The 20380-nt window shown below is 37.7% G+C and overlaps 1 protein-coding gene across 1 annotated transcript; it reads left to right on the forward strand.

Annotated features, from left to right (window-relative positions):
* The first annotated feature begins 1315 nt into the window (after positions 1-1315).
* LOC117048219 (far upstream element-binding protein 1-like) lies at positions 1316-20294 on the forward strand. Its single transcript, XM_033151768.1, is given in 20 exon segments — positions 1316-1357; positions 2773-2822; positions 2911-2982; positions 3247-3304; positions 3785-3947; positions 4034-4132; positions 4225-4326; positions 5025-5127; positions 5219-5319; positions 6717-6857; position 7788; positions 7867-7899; positions 7902-8023; positions 8533-8599; positions 8602-8683; positions 9210-9289; positions 9740-9865; positions 11228-11302; positions 15395-15540; positions 17922-20294. Coding segments are annotated over 20 exon segments (1755 nt in total). The 5' UTR covers positions 1316-1331; the 3' UTR covers positions 18030-20294.
* The last annotated feature ends 86 nt before the right edge of the window (positions 20295-20380 follow it).

Genomic DNA, 20380 nt, shown 5'->3' on the forward strand with positions numbered 1-20380 from the left:
CCAACACTACGCCAGCAGAGTTCTTCTTGCGCAACTAACTTCCCCTGCCTCTTCCACCTGTGCCCTATAATCTGTTCTGGAGCGTTCTCCAACCTTCTGGAAAAGGTTCCCAGGGTGTATTGTGGACTACAGGGGAGGAATGGCATTGTGCTAGTGAACTAGCAGCATTAAATACAACCCGAAGTATTACAGCTGGAAAGGCTAGCAATAGCAGATTAAATCCAATACTGCTATTACAGGAGGTATCAGCTGCTGTAAAAAGGGGTGTGATTCTATCAAATGCAGTGGCATCAGGGTTCCACTGGCATAACAGGACTTGGGTTTCCTCTCTTCTGCCCCCTCCATCTGCTCCAGTGGGTCCCCCAAACTCTGGAGCTGATTTTGGAAGGGAACAGGAGAGGGAAGTTCTCTTGCTAACACTGCAATATATTGTGCTAGTGAAGCTGCAGTGTTGAATAGAGCCAATGACATTCTGTTACTAAAGTGGGAATCCACATGCAACTCATACCCCTTGCTTCAAAAGAGAGTGGGAGATGGGACTTTGGGTTGGTGATTGCTCATACCTAAGTACATACAGTGTGCTACCCCCACAAAATCCTAATGCGTGTTTACTGACTGCTTATTCATTGGGATAGGAGAAGAAATCTGAGAGGTAATCATATTAAAGGTGAAGGCAAAAATGTTCTGCCCACTTCATAATAATGTGCTGTATAGCTCAAGGTATAAGGGCAGGGGGAGAGAGGGGAAGTTGTGCATAAGAGTAGGAAAAACAGTGAGCTTGGTCCTCGCTCTCCTATCCTTGTATTCTTGACCTACAGTTTGCAGCAATCTATAATTAGTCTTTACTTTCAGGCTGGCAGATTATGTCTGTTTTCCATGCATACCAGGGTTTGATATTTTGCAATCCAGATATACCTTATGAAGCCTCATAATATGAGCTATCAGCAAAGTCGGAAGGAAATGGTTACGCTGGGCGTATGACAGGAGAAAAAGCCAGGCCTATGTCTCATTCTAGGCTCGTTCAATCATCAATGCATGGTTTGGTGCTCTGACCTCTGCTATTGTACCCAGTGCTGTATTTCCCTGTGTGAGATAATTATAGTGCAGTCTTATCCACCTCTATCCATTGAGTTCAGTGAGGATTACTCCCAGTACATGGGTTTAGGATTGTAATTGTAGTTGTGATATTTTGGGTTGACTGGGAGAGATGAAAAGTTATATTATGCAAATTGTTCATATGGTAGGCTTTGTGTTGCATCCGTTGTCATTTATTCCAGAACATTTAATGGAATTAAAATATTTATATATTTATTTTAGCCTTTGGAAATCAGATGCCACCCATGCATCAGCAACAGAGGTAGGATACTTTTTCTGATTCTTCTAAGATGTAACTACACATATTGACTTCTCCCAAAAATTTATAAAAGTACTTAAAATTGCATATAACAATCCCAAGCAGGAATGACTCCAATATGTTAATTCATTGACTTGGCAAATTTAATTTGTCCCTTATGAATAGACTTAAAAACTACCAGGAAATTTGGATCTGGTGTAACTTTACACCAGTTTAACTTGCATCAGCTTGCTTTACTTAAGCTAATGTGTATAGTATTACTCCCTTACAGTTGGTATATTTGTGCTTATTACGTACCTCTAATCAAGCATTGTACAGGCATGGATGCTTAGCTGTGAGAGCTTCAAATCTGAGCCTTCAAGGCACATTTTAGAAACAGGCAACTGATTAATAATGTAGCATGTGTGTGTGGTTTCTTAGAGTAACCATGCCACTTTCCAAAAAGTTATGATTTTTAAAAATATGCCATCCATATTAAACCAATGTTCTCTACTGCCTTCAGCTAAAATTGAATCAGGGTGTTCTTCATTAATTTGATGGCAATGTATGCAAATCTGTCATTGCTACTCAAATCTCTTTGAAAATAAGATGCCAGTCAGTTCAGCATGACAGAGATATCATTGCCTCTTTCAAAATTTCTTGGACCAGTAAGGGTGTTACTGTTTAAGGACAAGAATAAGGCTTAGATCAGCTTGATACGGTTCATTTGAAAAGGTAAATAAAAAGAACACGTTCATTACTAATTTTCCTCCTTCCTTGTAGAATAGATCATGCATGTAGTTTTATTGCATTTCCCCAATCTTTTCTTTCTTTTACATAATACATGCTTTTCATATATTTGCTCTTATTTGTGATTTCTGTATTTTAATTAAAAGTAGACAGGGCTATTTTCTATTTACGTGGACTCAGAGGCATCTCCACCTGACCATGTTTTCTCCTGCATCCCCAGCAAATGGTCGCAAATTGTCCATTGCTGTTCTTGTGTGAGCAGAATAGATCTCTACTCACATAGTGGGGCTTCACCTTCCTCTCCTCCCTCCTACATGCCCCCCAACTCTGCTCTTGCATGTTGTGGAAAAGCAAAGTAAATTTTAGAGGCATGGAGGGGGATGCAGGATGGAGAAGATCAAGGTAAAATCCTATTGCATAAGTGGAAGTCCTCTTGTGCAAATCTCTGCCTTAAATCACATGTAGTGATTATGAAATTCAAATCTATTCAAACTATTGATATTATTGTACCTATTCATTTAAAATAATTGGCTACTGATAAAATTAATATCAGTTATTTGTAGGCTAGCAAAACTACAAATGTGGCAAAGAAAAAAAAACTAATAGGAACTAGATAACACAATATAATTCTGAAGTTTATTGAGAGAATTCCAAGCAAGGTGCAATATAGTTTTTGTTATTTTCTTCAGGTCTGTAATGACAGAAGAATACAAAGTTCCTGATGGAATGGTTGGATTCAGTAAGTAGTGTAACCTTGCTATAAAGTAATTAAAATATACTGAATGCTATTAGTGCAATAATTCTGGTTTGTTTGTCCATTTTTCAAGTAATTGGCAGAGGAGGAGAACAGATTTCTCGCATACAGCAAGAATCTGGATGCAAAATACAGATTGCACCTGGTAACTATTTCATTTCCTGTTCTATTAATGAAAAGTATGGAACACAAGCAAGTAATGTTACAACCAAACCAATGTTTTTAATTATTTTCCAGTTTTTAGGAGAAACTATTTTGGAAACAAGTAATGGGTTAAATTTTGGATACATTTTGGACAATTGATTCTGAGTACCTTTTGAATGTGTAATTCAGTTTTAATGCATAACTGCTAGCTACTGATTTCTTTCTTCTTTAGTAGTATTAATTCTGTACTATTTCCATTTTATAGATAGTGGTGGCATGCCTGAAAGATCTTGCATGTTAACTGGAACCCCAGAGTCAGTACAGTAAGTGTTCGCTTAAAACTTTCAAATAGGCTGATGTGTTTTAAATGATGGTTCTGTATGTTAAAGAGCATTAGCGTACTATGTCAGAAATTACTTTCTGGTCTCCTAGGTGAAGAATGATAATTGTTTAGGCATGGCTAAATTGTATAGTTTGAGGTTTTCCCCCAGGTATATCCAGTACATTTTAGCCTACCTTTCTTATCTGCACTATTCTGCAGATCTTCACGTTCTGTGTTTTTGATCGTCTGCATGCCCTGCCTTTTTCTTTTCGTGTCCATGCTGCTTATACTCAATGACATTTTTCTTGTCTTCCTTCCTAAATGGAAGTGCTGTGGGCAGTGTAAAGAGTCACATATTTTCATTTGCTGTTAAGCAGATTACTTGCTTTTCTAGTTAGCCATCACCCATTTGAATCTGCTGTTTGTTCCAGTTATGTTTCCCCCCAGTCTTGCCACTATTATAAATTGTATATTTTTCAAGGTCTGCAAAGAGATTACTTGATCAGATAGTTGAAAAAGGAAGGCCTACACCAGGATTCCATCATGGGGATGGTCCAGGAAATGCAGTCCAGGAAATTATGATTCCAGCTAGCAAAGCAGGATTAGTTATTGGAAAAGGTGGAGAGACAATAAAGCAACTTCAGGTAAGCTGAATAATTTTAATTTGTGGGCAAATACATTAAAGAACTAAATTTGCATGATCTGTAAAGATTAATTTTGTTGAATATAGGAGAGAGCTGGTGTAAAAATGGTAATGATTCAAGATGGACCACAGAACACTGGAGCAGACAAACCTCTTAGAATCACAGGAGATCCTTACAAAGTTCAAGTAAGATGATATTTTAATTTAAAAAATAATGTTCCTTTATATGAAATAATTTTAAGTTTGTTGCATCTGAATTGTACCTCATTCTCTTTTAGCAAGCCAAGGAAATGGTTTTGGACCTAATTCGTGATCAGGGTGGTTTTAGAGAGGTGCGCAATGAATATGGCTCAAGAATAGGAGGAAATGAAGGATTAGATGTGAGTATAATTTTATGCAATGTGTCTTTCAGAGCACTTCACTTCTTTTCAAATTAGAATAAAGGTCAGGAAAGTATATTTTATTGTAATGATATGTTTGTATATACTGTACTATTAATGTTTTGTTGTTTTTTATTGATTGCTTTCCCCCCTATGTTTTTAGCTGTTTCTTTTTAACTAAGCCACCTTGATTCTTCCAGGAGAAAGGACAGGATCTAAATAAATAGAATAATAACAGATTTTTATTTCATTTTTTGGCCCTTATAAACTTAGCGATGAACTTCTTGGCAATTATTGAACTCTTTCTCTAAAACATGATGGTCATGATACTTCTGGATTGTATTAAATATTTTGTTAGAAAAATAGCTGGAAAAGGTTTACAGCAGACTTCTTCAACCTCGGCCCTCCAGATGTTTTGAGTCTACAATTCCCATCATGCCTGACCACTGGCCCTGCTAGCTAGGGATCATGGGAGTTGTAGGCCAAAAACACCTGGAGGGCCAAGATTGAGGAAGCCTGGTTTACAACTGTTAATTTTCCTGCTGTTCGCTGACCTTTTGTTAACCTAATCCTATTCATGGCAGCTTTATTGTGGGTTGCTTGTATGTTTGAGATGTGTCAAAAGTAGTGACCTAAACCTAGATAAATACTTTTGATTGCTTTGAAACATTTGCTGAAAATTTGTTTTGTTTGTTCAGGTACCAATTCCAAGATTTGCAGTTGGTATTGTAATTGGAAGAAATGGAGAAATGATTAAAAAGATACAGAATGATGCTGGTGTGAGGATACAGTTCAAACCAGGTGAACTGCCTATATGTACATGACATAAAATTCAGAGGTTTTCTCCTAATTTTTAAAGGAAATTTGTTTTAATATTCCATTCCTCTTCCAGATGATGGAACAACTCCAGACAGAATAGCCCAAATCACAGGACCTCCAGACAGATGCCAACATGCAGCAGAAATTATTACAGATCTTCTTCGAAGTGTTCAGGTTGGTTCATAGCTGCTAGGAATGTTTATGAAATCAGTGGTTTATAAAACATTACTAGGTTTCTTTTAAAATGTATTTGAATACATTTCTCAACTTCAAAGAAGTGGGCTAATGGGAGCTTTAGTATTTGTGATAGTTACTTAAATAGCTGTGTTAACAAATTTCTAGCCTTGAAACCAAAAATATTCACTAGCCTACCTATGATAGCCATTCTGGGTTAAAAGAAAACATCAACTGCAAAATCGTCAGTTACTGTTGTGATTCTTGTCACCACTGCAAGGCTACAGAAATCCGCAATTCAGGAAAAATTATTTTGCAAAATAATTTAATGGTATTAAACAAGTTCTCATCAGTTTCTGGGGTGTGCTTTCATATGTAAAACTGCTGGCATGAGACACTTTTTAATTCTAGGATTAATGGAACTTTGTCCTTCTAAGCTTTGTGGCATTTGATGGTTTTCAATGGGATAGATAAATGCTGAACCTCACCTCAGTGTGGGTTAGCCAACACTGTGTTTGCCAAGCATGGTGTTGCTGATTAGCAGTGTACATAGAAAGATTGTTGACTGAAAGCTGGCGTTCTGGGGAAATACAGATGACATTGATAGCTAAGGTCGTTTGTCAAAGACATGGTTTTCACAAAGGTGGTTGTGCTCATTCTGCTTGCGGTCTTCCCATAGGCATCTGGTTGATCCTTGGGAGAACAGGATGCTTGATAAGATGGACCATTGGTCTGGTCCATCAGGGTGTCTCTTGTATCCCTAAAGCTATGTTTGCACTGAGTTACTTCAGATTGCAGGTAGAGGCTCATACAAAAAATAATAATACTGTATATAGAAAAATAGCATGTCAAAGAAGGGCTAAGTATGGACCCTATTCCATGCCATTTATTTGATATGGAGGTAAATGCACTCCTTTGGTTGCCAGTTGTGAAATATATCGGCATTACTTTCAGCTCTCCTACCCCACTATATAGAGCAATACTTGTGTCATGTGAATTTGAAGCAGTATACCCTGGGCAGACATTCCCTAAAACCAAACTACATGTAATAGTGGTAGCTATGCTTTTTGTTTCACGTCTCTCCCCCAGGTGCACATAAAATGTATGCCATATTTTAGCTAAACCCCTGTCCCTGACTTACCCATCCCCATGATTCCTTGGCCCAAATGCTTTTCATTCAGCTGACTTTGAGGTATCAGAAGGATAAGAAAAAGGTAAAATAGATTCTGCAACATCTGCAAAAATATTGTTCCTCTTTTTTTTTTTAGACATTGGCATATATACAATATGCATCGTATTTTTGTAATTCTGACACACAGGGAAAATTGCTAGTCTTTTTAGGTTGCAGTAATTTAAAATTATTTCTGATTTTGTTTTGTTTTCTTAATCTCATCTAGGCTGGCAATCCTGGTGGTCCAGGACCTGGTGGTCGTGGACGAGGTAGAGGTCAAGGCAATTGGAATATGGGACCACCTGGTGGATTGCAAGAATTTAATTTCATTGTCCCAACTGGAAAAACTGGATTAATTATTGGGAAGGTAATAAACTTGATTTATTTGGCAGATCGCTTTTCTATCTTCTGTTACATTTAAACTGAGATTTTCTAAATGGGGTAGCCTGTATTCAGTGTTGAGTGATGTGTGACAACATCTTATTGTCATCCATTAGGCACTGGGACTGTGAGGTGGTGGAAGTGTCACTTTTCCTTAGCTAGAGAATGTGGGACCTTGTTACTCCTCCTCCTCCTGAATAGGGCCAGTAAACAATGGAACAAAAAAGGTTCCCACCACAAATTCAAATACAGTGGTGCCTCGCAAGATGAAATTAATTCGTTCCGCGAGTGCTGTCGTACAGCGGAAATTTCGTCTTGCGAAGCACGGTCAGAGGAAGCGTGGTTTGACAGGAAAAAATGCAAAACTTTCCTCGTTTTGCGAGTTGCGGCCAGAGGGAAATTCGTCTTGCGAGTCTCCCTTTCGTCAGCGAATGCCTTTGCGTCTAGCGAGTTTTTCGCCTGGCGAGGTACCACTGTACAGCCTGAAGTGATTCTGTTCAAGAGGTCTTGCTCTGTTTTACACTGATAATATTTCTTCAGGGGAGGCATAGACTTGTTTAAAATTTCCCTACTCTGTTTCTTGGGACAACGGGTGGCGCTGTGGGCTAAACCACAGAGCCTAGGGCTTGCTGATCAGTAGTTGGCAGTTCGAATCCCCACGACGGGGTGAGCTCCCGTTGCTCAGGTCCCAGCTCCTGCCCACCTAGCAGTTCGTAGCACGTCAAAGTGCAAGTAGATAAATAGGTACCACTCCGGCGGGAAGGTAAAACGGCGTTTCTGTGCGCTGCTCTGGTTCGCCAGAAGCGGCTTAGTCATGCTGGCCACGTGACCCGGAAGCTGTACGCTGGCTCCCTCGGCCAATAAAGCAAGATGACACTGCAGCCCCAGAGTGGTCCACGCTGGACCTAATGGTCAGGGTTCCCTTTACCCTTTACTCTTTTTCTTTAGGAACTAGCAACAAATTCAGTGGCAATAATTTGTACTTAAAATTTCAGGTGGGGAAACTATCAAGAGCATTAGCCAGCAATCTGTGCTAGAAGAGAACTGCAAAGAAACCCACCACCAAATGCAGATCCAAATATGAAATTGTTTACCATCCGGGACCCACAGCAGATTGACGATGCTCGGCAGCTCATAGAAGAGAAGATTGGAGTAAGTACTCTGGAAAACCATATTTCTTAAATTGTTAAGTAAAGTAGAGGAAATCAGCTCCTATGAATGTTGTGCTGAAGTTGCCTCATGATGCTAGTAATTGGCAGCTTTGGGGGAAATACACAAAATATATTTTGCGTTCTTGGTGCAGTTTCTCGCATGTCCATAGAGCTATTTGAGTAGCGAATATGTCACTCGGTGTTGCCTTAGTACAATTGCTGTTTACACCACCCGTGAACTGTTTAGCAGTCAAGGAGCTAGTACTTCTAAGTTTGAATGTCTTCTTATCCACTGCAAGAAGCTACATGAGAACCAATAATGTGAGTTCTGTAAAGTTAGTGTGACTGCAGAATCGTTTTAGAGCAAAGGAGTTCCAGAGGGATGGAGAGCTGGAATTCCTTCCCCGAGGAAATATTAGAGAAGAGCAGCATTAGCTGATATTTGAACAAACTTGTTCTTACAGTTGGTTGATAGCAACTTCATCCATGTCACTTTATCTTTGCTTTCAGGGTCCAGTAAATCCTTTGGGGCCACCTGTGCCACATGGACCTCATTGGTGTTGTACCTGGGCCCATGGGCCCCTGGGCCGCCTCCTGGGGCTCCAATGGGACCTTACAATCCAGCTCCCTATACCCCTGCCCTCCGGTTCCTGGCACCTCAGTAAGTAACTTACTCTTATAAATAAATTGCAAAGTATCAAATAGAAATCACAAACCGTTTGCTGCTGGGACGGGTTTTGTTTGAACAGCTACTTAACCACAAAACTGAGCAGACCCCTTCTCCACCTTCACTCTCCCCACCCCCCGAAGATGGGGCTACATCAGTAGAACTCAGGCCAGAACTTGTTTTTACTGCCTAATAACACATTTGCTAAGTGCTAGTAAATTAACATTTTTATTCACCAAGTAACCAAAAACATTGCATAACCCTTTGGTTCAACCTATTTCCAGGATTGCTTTTAATGCATTTGCTACAGTAGTTGCAGCTGCAAATAGCTAATTAGAGCTTTCCCCAGAAATAGGGTGTTCCAGCACTGGGTGGAGAAAGTGCTGTAAATTGGGGGTTCTGCCCCTCCAAGCACCAGTGGCAACCACATGACTTGTTTAGAAGTCTGAAGTAGCTGCAGCTGCTGTGTTTTGTTGCTGTCCATTTCTATATAATGATTGCACATACGCTTCCTCCTTAGTGGCCCTCCAGCACCATATGCTCCCACAAGGATGGGTAATGCTTATCCACACTGGCAGCCACCGAATCCTCCAGATCCTGGTAAGGAGAAACAGTTTAAAAAACTACATGTATTCTTGTTTCTAGCCAAGATGGTGTTCGATTGCATTGAGTTCCATGTTTAAAACTAGAAATAACATGGTACATTATTTTTAAAATTCCTAAATATGTCGACTCTGAAACAAATCCTACTGAATTTATTGACATTCATTCCCAAGTAAGTTTGCATAGGATTGCAATTTGAATCACGTGACTACAAACTAAATACTGCTGAAAGTTTAAGAAATTGACCTGGGCTACTTTGACTTAAAGCAAAATCCTGTGCATGCCATAGTGTTAAAGATAAGTGTATTTAGGATTGCAGCCTTGAACCAAAATATGGTTAGTATACGGCCAATTAGACAGGAACTATGTGACTAAACTATAGTCTATGGAAAATAAAGGAACCTTATCAAAGATATGTTGAACTTAAAGTAATGTTCAATTTCCTAGGTAAGCCAACAGACCCTAATTCAGCAGCATGGGCAGCTTATTATGCTCACTACTATCAGCAGCAAGCACAGCCACCACCTGCAGCTCCGCCCAGTGCACCACCAGCTACTCAGACCAATGGACAAGGTACCCATTAATTAAAAAACAGTTTTGTAAGATCATTGTATTTGGAGGCTTGGATCCTAAGAACTTTAATTTAAGGAAGTTCACTGAAGGAAGGTTTGACTCTGAAAAAGCTCTTCAGGTACCTCTCCTGAATAATGAGGGGAAATGTGCAAGAATCCCTTGGAAGGGTGAGTCTCCCATCCCACATTGTCCATTAAAGAATCTCCAGTCCGCAGAAGAGGCTTTTCAGGGGAGGCATAAGTTGGTGGGAGGGAGGGGGTGGCAAAATTTCATTTCATAAACTTCCTTGAGTTCATTCAAACTTTGAATCCAGGGCAGTGTTTTGAGCAGATAGTCACATTAATCTGAGGACACACAGTCTTGCCTCACAAATCGACCTGAAATCCTGAGAATTTGATGGTATAACCAAATGTGGCATGCTGGTACATTGAGACTAGAGATTACCAGATTCTGCAGGGGGAATTAGCATAACCTAGGACGTGCCTGCTGGATCACGTCCAATCCTCTTAGTTTCCAAGTCAGTGGCCATCTCTACCTCAAGTTTTCCTGTCCTGAATCTTCCAAGATTCAGCTTCCTTGGATGTCACCAAAGTTCTAGTATTTTGTGAGAGGAAGAAAAGCTTTTCACTGTTTACTTTCTCCACGGCATGCATAATTGTATGCACCTTTGTGTCCCTTCTTACTTACCTTTTCTCTAAACTAAAAAGCCCCAAATGTTGCAATACACATTTTCAGATACATGTGGCCATCATGGTACATAGACCAGACTTGGTCAGATTGGAATCTGAGGAGCCTTGGTAGAGCAAAGGAGTGACTGGGGAAACCCAGCCAGATGGGTGGGGTATAATAATAAATTATTATTATTATTTGAGAGAACTCTTAACCAGGCTCCATACAAATCAGTGGAAGGGATTTTTTTGTTGCTAACCTTTTTGAGAATGGACATTGATGGATATGGGATGCCTACCAGCAGTCATCATGTATGTCCTATGCCTTGAGTCTTTGACTGTAAAAAAATACCAGTTTCAGAATCATTGCTTTAAACTACTTGGAAAATGTGTATGTTGTAGTTTGCATCAGCTGGGTGCATAAAGCTGTATGCTTCTACATTTCAGTTTCGGCATCTCAATATGGCAAAGCTTTTCCTCTGCAGTTCCTAAATAAGTGACTGAGACTCACCCATAATGTGATTTTTCTCATTGTACTGTGAGATACCTTCCAGTTGACCTTGTGGGTTTTTTGGTCTCTTGTCAGCCGTTGACTTCACATAATGTGTGTAAATTTAAACGCAGAACTATCTCTGCCAGTATTTCTATGCATGTTCGCACAAAAAAACGTTCTTTCAACTTTCTTTTCATGTAGGAGATCAGCCAAATCCAGCACCAGCAGGGCAGGTAGATTACACCAAGGCATGGGAAGAGTACTATAAAAAAATGGGTATGTTTTACATTTTTATTGATGTAAAAAGGACGCTTTTATTATTTACTTCTCTAAAAAGCTTTGCTGTTTCATATGCTTTTTTTGTTTAAGTAGCAAGACAATTTACTCAGTTGCTCCTGAAATTAAGAATTTCTTCATTATGTATCAAGAAAAGTGGGTTCTCAGGGAATTGCAAGGATAGCTATTTTGCATGAAGTGTAGAATAACTTAGATTTTGTAGCCTAAAACATCTCGCCATCTTTTCCCTACCTTGTGGAGTTATCAGTGTTGATAACAACAGCCATTACACTAATGACCATCATCATATCAGATGATACACGCTGCCAGTAACAAGCATATCTCTAGCTAGCTAAATGGAAAAGTTTGCCACACTTAATAGACACCATCTCACAGTTCCATCATGAGCCAACATTTCCATTCATGCCAGATGTATGTCATGACAAGACCCATGTAGTTCTTTCTCTAATGTAGGGACACACCAGAATTCAGTGTCACTGTGCCTGCAAAGAGAGGAGAGGAAAGGTGAAGCTGTACCATGTGAGTTAGGTTGAGGCAGGAACAACAAAAATATGATTGAGAGAGATGAGCCCTTTTGGAATTTCAAGGGACATTAGCCATTCTTACAGAATTATCACATCCTGGGGTTTTTTAACCTGAGCATAATTCAGAAATTTACAATAAATCCCATATATTTCAGAAATAAGGTTAGCCAGGTATTCTCAATTAAGGAAATACGTGCAGGTCTAACAGGATGCTAAATCTCTTAACGTAGACCAGCCCCATTCTGGTATTTGTGCTTGGGCGTGCTCGTAAATTAAAATTATGTTAATCATTACTGACTTGTGGAGCAGAGATTTTAAAATGAGTATATGTAGGACTAGTTTTTTCAGTTGGATTTCAAGGAATGCCAAATTAGCTGTTGAGGGCATAATAGCCTTGTTAGCAGATAAAGGTAGGCATTTTCTTGTGTTTAGAATTCATCCAAATGTTTTTAATCAGCCTGGCATATATGATCTACAGACTAGTTCAACTGCAGCAATTCCATATGATGTTTCTCTTGAGAAACTGCTAAGACCCTAGTACTGCTTTCTCAATATTTATAACTTGATGAGTATAAACTGTACCAGTAGTTCTAGCATGAATTGATTCACAATAACACCCTTGTTTGTGTTTTTCTACTACTTACTTTGCTACAAATTTATTCAAACCTTGTTAAAGCAAAATAGAGGTTTGGATCCAGAGACTCAAATGTATGAGTAGAAAGTGCTTCCCTCAGGTGGAGGGGCATATTGAAAGAAGTGATGCACCCCTATAACCTGGTTCCAGATAGTTAGACTCTCTAGAATGGCTCTTGAGAACAGAGGGTGGTGGAGTCACTAATACACTCCTGTGGACAAGCAGAAATGCCTTACATTGATGCAGTGGAATCTTTGGATCCATTCAAAGATTATAGTCATATCCAAGGCTGCTATTATTATTATTATTATCATCATCATCATCATCTGTGACGTATTTGTAAAAGTAGCTTATTAGCATCACTGCAGGAAATATCTATGCCCTCCACTCCAGAATGTTGCACAGCTAAAGCTAAGCAGTTACAGTGTTTAGATGGGCAACTATCTGGGAACCATGTATACCACCTTAAGTTTAAGTGTCAGAAAATAAAAAATAATACATTTGCTACTGTGCACTAAGAGCAGTATCCAACCAAGTTGTTCTGTTAGTATAACAATTTGCATTTTGGCAAAAGTTTTGCTACAACTTGGCACTAGTTTTTTCTGTGCATTTCTTGTTCATTTGTCCCCTCAACTCCCTTTGACTATACAGTGATGTATTTAAAAGTTATGTAGACTTAATCCTTTCATGGATCAAGTTAATATCAATTCAGTTCAATTCAATAACCTTTATTAGGAATAACAGACCAGACGATTTCAGAGCAGACATTGTATATAAAATATTTAAGCTATAAACGCAACAAAATAAGGTTTGTATTAATTAAATCTTTAAAATTAACTGCTAATCCATAAAAAATAACTTCAAACTTCTCATAACAAACCTAAGTTAAAACATCAATTGGTTTAAATGATATAACAATATATCAAGTTTATATTGTTTATAGTAAGATATTAAAACATGCATCAATAAATTGAAACAAGATGCTATACTTTAAATATCACATTAATGTTAAACATCAGTATTTCTATTCTACCATTTTCCTAAGGTGTTCAGTACTTAAGATTCCCATACATTATCCTATCTGAGCCACCTTGATTATTTCAGAAATAGAATTAGCAGTAGGCATTTGGAGGCCACTTTTTGGTCTGATAAATTACAACTCGTGGGAAAGACTTGTAACACATCAGGATAGCAGTACTTTGCCTTCAGCCATTTTTATCAGTATGGATGTCCTTATAGTTGGAATTGTCTAATTCCAAAGAAAGATATGAGCCAGTTACAGAACTTTTAATTTAATATGTATGTTATTACCTGAAATTGTGGTCTCATGTAGATGACCTCTGTCTCATAGGTTAAGCAACTTCACAGGATTACTTGTGATGCTAAAAGTATAACTCCATATATCTGATAGTTCTTTGGAGGAATGGTAGGATGTGGTGCTTCTAAATCCCTTGAGTTCCTTCTCCCACCATTACATGCCAACTCACTTAGAAGGCATGGGGAAAACATCAAGGACAGGCTTGATTACTTTTAGTTTTTTATTGTGATCCTTTCCTGTTTCAAAATTGCTGACACTTGCAACTTTAAGATTTTAAAGATCTTGCTTCATTTAGTATAGATATATAATATGCTTCGAAAATCTAATTTTGATTATTTAATTAAAACATACACAATTAATAAGTGAGCTAATTTAAAGGGACCCATGTGGTCACCAGTAATTGACCAACCTGGCTCCTGTGTACTGCATAAGCAGCAATTTAAAAATCTAATGTTGTTAAATAAGATTTGACAGGAAATGCATTCTTAATTTTTGAAGCAATGTTGGGAGAAGTGATGTTCAAACTTTCTCAGTTTGATATACTTCAGGGCTGGCTCACCTTGTAGGAACACGGCAGTTACTCCTGTGTGCCCACTTTGTAGAATATCGTGTAAACGTGCTGTACACCCCCCCCCCCCGGGGCAATACAATTCTCACAGAGGGGGCAACAGCATGGATTGGGTGGGGTAGTTTATGTATGTAACAATATACTTACCATATATACTTGAGTATAAGCCTAGTTTTTCAGCACATTTTTTGTGCTGAAAAAGCTGCCCTCGGCTTATACTCGAGTGAGGCGGGTGGTGGGGGTGGCGAGAAAGAAGCCCTTTCTCTCCGCTCGTGCCGCCACCCGCTCTCCCCAGTCAACCATTCCTTAAGAAGTGTACAAGAACGGCGGTTCTTTACTCTCCCTAGGCAGCTTGTTCCATTCCTGAACTGCTCGCATAAATGCAAACTTGGCAAAGGAAGAAGAGGAAAGAGCAGCCCAAAGGGTTGCTTTCGGGCTGCTCGTTCCTCCTCCTCCTCCACAGCGGCAAAGGTGAACCGGCTTATACTCGAGTCAATAAGCTTTCCCAGGTTTTTGTAGGAAAATTAGGTGCCTCGGTTTATATTCGGGTCGGCTTATACTCGGGTATATACGGTAATATGGTGTGGGGCATCTCATGTTAATAGATTTTTTCTCCACACTTCTGTCGTGAACTTTTGAAGGGTGGGGCTATGAGCCATTCTACAAATGCTGAGCTCAAATGTAGGCATACAGTGCTTAAATCTTTATTTTAAACTGTGGAACAATGTGTAGAAGAAAATATACAAATTAGAGATTTAATATAATCTCTTTGTGTGCACTAAACTTCAAATAAAACAGCAAAGAACTCTTCCACTGTATTCTTGTCTGTAATTTTGGTGTACCTGGGAGCTCTGTTTACATTAAAATGTGGGGGTTTTGCAGGTCAACAAGGGCAGCCACAAGATTATTCAAAGGCTTGGGAGGAATATTACAAGAAGCAAGGTAATGTTTGTTAGAAACGAGATTATTTTGAGCTTCTTTTGTCCTTTTTATGGCACCAGAGTTGTGTAATGTATGTTTGTTCTAGGTCAGGCAGTTCCAGCTCCAGCCGGAGCCCCACCAGCGGGTCAGCCAGATTATAGTGCAGCGTGGGCTGAATACTATAGACAGCAGGCAGCCTATTATGCCCAGACAAGTCCACAAGGAATGCCACAACATCCTCCAGCACCACAGGTATAACAATATTGACTTATTTGGCTGATATTTTAGTGATTTTTTTTTAACCTTTATTTCGTGGGGTGTTTTTTGTTTTTTGCATGTCTCCCACTTTGATATCTTACCTGGAGTATGCATTATTTTTCCTGGTAAAAGATAATCTGTAAATTGATTTATGCTCTGTTAACTGGAGTTCTGTGTCTTTCTTTGCATACAGTCGATGTTTTTGATCAAAAAAATTTCTCCTCCCAGGGTTTTTGAGGCCATGCAGGAAGCCACCACCATTACATTAACCAATTTTTCTTTCTTAAAGGCTTCACTCCTGAGTTAGCACAATTTTAAAAATATTTTCTTTAACTTTTTGTGTATCTCTTATGTATTTCTTCGCACAGGGCCAATAATAAGAAGTGGACAATACAGTATTTGCTTCATTATGTGGGGGAAAAAACCTTTGTTAAATGTATGGATGCAGACGCCTTCTTGAAGATCATAATTTTGTTTGGTTTAAAAATAGTGTTTTTGAAAATGTACAAAATATCTATCACTACTGATAGGAGGTAATATTTCTGTGTAGAAATGGAAATTGGTTTGTTTTTAGTACATTAGTGTAGATGTACACATTCCAGCAAATGTATTTGCAACTATTATGTGGTCAATGCTTTGTGATATAAATGTACTTTTTCAATGTATACTTGATCACTTTTAAATGCCTGTTTTGTGCTTTACAATAAATAATATGAAACCTCCTGTGTCGGTAAGTTGGATATGTGGGTACTCAGAGAATTCAAGGGTTTCTTAGTAATGCTGTACATGTACACAATTAAGGTTTTTTTCCTTGAAAGTTTGAGCTTTACATTGGTATTCTCCCTTTGCAGAATAGTTATAGAAGGATCTTTTTCATTACTGTATTTTGCTGTTTAGCATCTTGATATCCTCCTCTTTCTACTTGATTAAAAATTGCATGTACATGAAGATGTTCCTTGACATACTTCTACTGCATTAACAGTTGCATTTTCTTTTTTATCCATGACCACTGTCTCAGACCCATATAGCTGCTATAGTTAACATTTGTTTTTATACATGGTTTAATTCTTTAGTATATTTTTTCAGGCTTGTTACTGAATCGTTCTAAAAGGCAATATGTGCTAAGCAATCAGTTTGCAGCACTTTGCTTAAGAATTCAGTGTAGTATAATTCAGGATTATATGCTTTTTAGTTACTAAAACTGCGTTTGTGTTAGAAATATGCTATTTGGAGCCTGGGAGTGCTTAACAGAAAAACGTCTTGCAGATGAGCTCTGTTTTTAAATGCTGAAGACTAGTCATTAACCTATATTTTGAAAAATCTCCAGAAAACTTTTTTACTTTTACTAATTCATACTGAAAATTGGTATACTGTTAAAATCCACTGTTTGCTTTTTTGCATCTATTAGATTACATGCAATACAGTCTGTCTTGCCATTGTCTGTTGAAGTGCAGGTTTGATCCAGCCAGTATAGAACTAGCTCTGTAGGGGTGAGGAGGACTGTGCTGTGTATCATCCTTGATTGTTCCTTCAAGGAGCATTGCACTGTAAGTACATCAGAATGACAAAATGATGAACTGCAACAGTATCTTTTTGTCAGTGTTCCACATAATGCAAATGCCATACCTGTGTGAATATTATGTTGGAATAAAATACAGTGCTGATATTTTAGCAAATCATAATTGCTTCTTAATTCAGAAACCTAGGTGTTCATAAATGTATGTGTATGAGCTTAATGGTAAGTATTCTTGAGCTATTTAGCTTTAGCAAAAGAAATTGTCATTTACCTAAGTAATAATTGTTCATTAGGGTTCAAAAATGAGATATATTCAGATATAAACTTGTGCATTGTTAAAAACAAAAGTTTGAAATGCTTGTCAGGAGGAAGTTGTATTGTCTTCAGTTGTCTGCATTTATTTGGTGATAGAAGTATATGTTAATTTCTAAACCTTTATTAGCCTTATTTTTGGAAAACTTTTGTTGTTTTGGAGTATACTCTTAGGATGGCTGCAAGAAAAGAACAAAATGAGATCAGAAATGAAGTAGTTTTACTGCACAGATAATTAAAAATGCATTTTGTTGTACTGTAGAATCAGGAGGGAATTATTTTTATCCCAATTTAGGTTAGGATTTAAATTTTGAAAAGACTACTAGGAAGTTATTAAATATATTTAGTGTAGGCTATAAAGTCTCTAGATCAAATATTTTGCATGATTAGTTTGTAGCTTATTGGAAAATGGTGTAGTTACTAACTAAACAGAGCAACAATTCACCAGATACTTTATCATTCACCAAATGGAGGCTGTTGATTTTGATTCATTTAAAGTATAAAATCTTTATTAATTGCAAACAGTGCAATTATTTATACTTCACAGTGCCTTCCCAGACCTTCCACCTTAGGTTCTGCTGCAAAAAGCACAGGTAAGCACAACCTAAGGAAGTGTATAAATACATATTTCAGTTTATTAATGTTGTCCCTGTGAGAATTTTTTGTGCTTGTGTATTCAAAAGCAATCTGCCAATATCTTCCCCAAATGTATTCTGCTATTCATGGTTTCATTCCAATGGAAAGTCTGAAACAATTATTTACATTTCTGGGTAATGTGTATCTTTATTTTTAAAAGATAAGTGGATTGCTGCAATAATTTTTGAGTAAGTCACTTTTACTATTTTTTCCTCAATAACAGAGTTGTTACAAATGAATATAAAATATTTTTTCAAGATACAGGAAATATTGGTCAGAATTTCAACAGCCTTCACAAATGCTTTTATAATGTTCAAAGGATGTTCTACCCAATACTACTTATTCAAGCATACTGTGTGTTTCTCTCATTCCCAAGGCAATAACGGATTTTAAGTTATACACCATAAAACATAACCTAGCTTGCTTATTTGATAAAGAAGGAAAATTTAGACTTGAATTTTGCAGAATAGTTGTAGAAAGCATGTATTACCAGTGAAATGTTAACAGTTCAGCAAATATTTCCTTTTTATAGGAAACTCCTTCCTACTTTGCTATTTCAGCTGAATCGCTGTATATTTTCGCCAGTTTAAATGTTTTGTATATGGCTTATCTAGATAGCTTAACTGGTGCATTTTTTCAGTTTAGATAGACGATGCTAAGGCAGTACCATCAGTTTTTTGTTTGTCACTTAATAAAATGCTTTGATTTTATCAAAAGTCCTGCTTTTCTCTGCATCAAAGAAAAATATTCAAAAAACCCTGCCTTCATTTTCACACACAGTGCTGAAGATGCTGCAAGCACCAAATCATAGCTCATAAAATCAGGTCCTGACATAGTTACTTCCAATAAAGAGGATTCCTTTGAGTGTATGGCCATGATGAGCCGATGAGCATGGACCATAGAAGGGCTCCATGTAGAAGGTAAAATTGGCAAAACAATACCGATTTTAAATGTATCCCATACTTAATGGTGTAGGGTATAATTTGCCTGTTTTAATCGCTTCTCATTCTTTAAAGTGCTATTTGCTTGACCATAAATGTTCCATAATTTGTTATGTGGTAATAATACAAACCATCTATCAATTTACACTTTGCTAAATAGTCAAGCATAGATAATGTTTTGCATTTCACAACTAAATTAATAGTTGTACTTGAATTCCCTCGAGCCACTTCATATTTTGTTGTAGTTCAACATGTCAGATTTCATTATTATATGAGAACTAGATACGTGCTGAAGAGCTTCATCTTGGTCGGATTTTGTTTCTCCATTTTAAAACAGCTTGTTTTCGCTGCTCAGTTTTTAATAAACATAGTTTAAATTGAAATTTCAAGGGAAGGGATGTAATAGAAACTAGAATCAAATTGTTGGCATAGGGGATTTATGCATCTGCTTTGATAATATTTATACTAAGCATTTTTTTATTTTCATTATCAATTTGCTGCTGGACCTACAGGCATCTTCTTGCACCAAGTGTAGTTTTGGTATAGAGTTTTGTCTGATTTCTGTCAGAAACCTTGCATTGAATCAAAAGGTTCCATTCCATTCATTGAGTTAGAACTTTTATATATACATAGTTGCCTCGTTTTCCTTGAGCGGTTCTTGTGCTATGGCAGGGGGGAAATAAGTGCACATTTCCCAGTCATGGAATGTTAGGCAGTGAGAGTAATGAATGTTTGAAAAGATGATCTTTATTTCAACTAATAACAATGTTTACAGATCACCCTTCAGTATGTGTGCTGTATAGGATATGCTTTGCTAGTTTAAAAAAGTGATCTTTAGATTCGTGTAAATTGCAGTTATTTTAGTAACTAGGTAGGCTATATCATTCACCTCTGAAAATATTACATCAGCTGCTGAGAAATCTTTCTTTTCATAATCTAGGCAGTAGAAAGAACTTTTCGGTTTTTGTTGTGTGTACTAGCAGTTCATAAGGCAAAACATTCAGCCCTACAGAATGCAAACAGTAGCTACTCCTTTCCTACTGGTAGTACCCTATGAAAGTCCTGTGTTTATGCAACCTTTATCTTATATGCATGCAAGATGCATTTTCGTCCTGAGATAGTGTTCTCTACAGAAACTACCCGTGTTAAAAAAAGAAGATTGTCTTTAAAAGGCTACTGTGATGGGAAGTATCTTAGGGACATGCAGCTTGGACGTGAGGTAAATCAAATGCTTTACAATATGTTGTGTTGAGCTTGCAATATTGACACTGTATGTACTCATGAATACACATTAATTGTAATGTTTTTGTATAAGTTCTCAATAAATGTAAACTAATGGGTAATTTGTCTCCTGTGGTTTTTTGGGGGGTAGGGGGCAGGTACTTACCATTTTTTTCAGTGTTTGCAGTTATGCAAGTATTAAATAAAG

This window comes from Lacerta agilis, chromosome 6 (assembly GCF_009819535.1).
Source record: "Lacerta agilis isolate rLacAgi1 chromosome 6, rLacAgi1.pri, whole genome shotgun sequence".
In the NCBI taxonomy this organism is placed as follows: Eukaryota; Metazoa; Chordata; class Lepidosauria; order Squamata; family Lacertidae; genus Lacerta; species Lacerta agilis.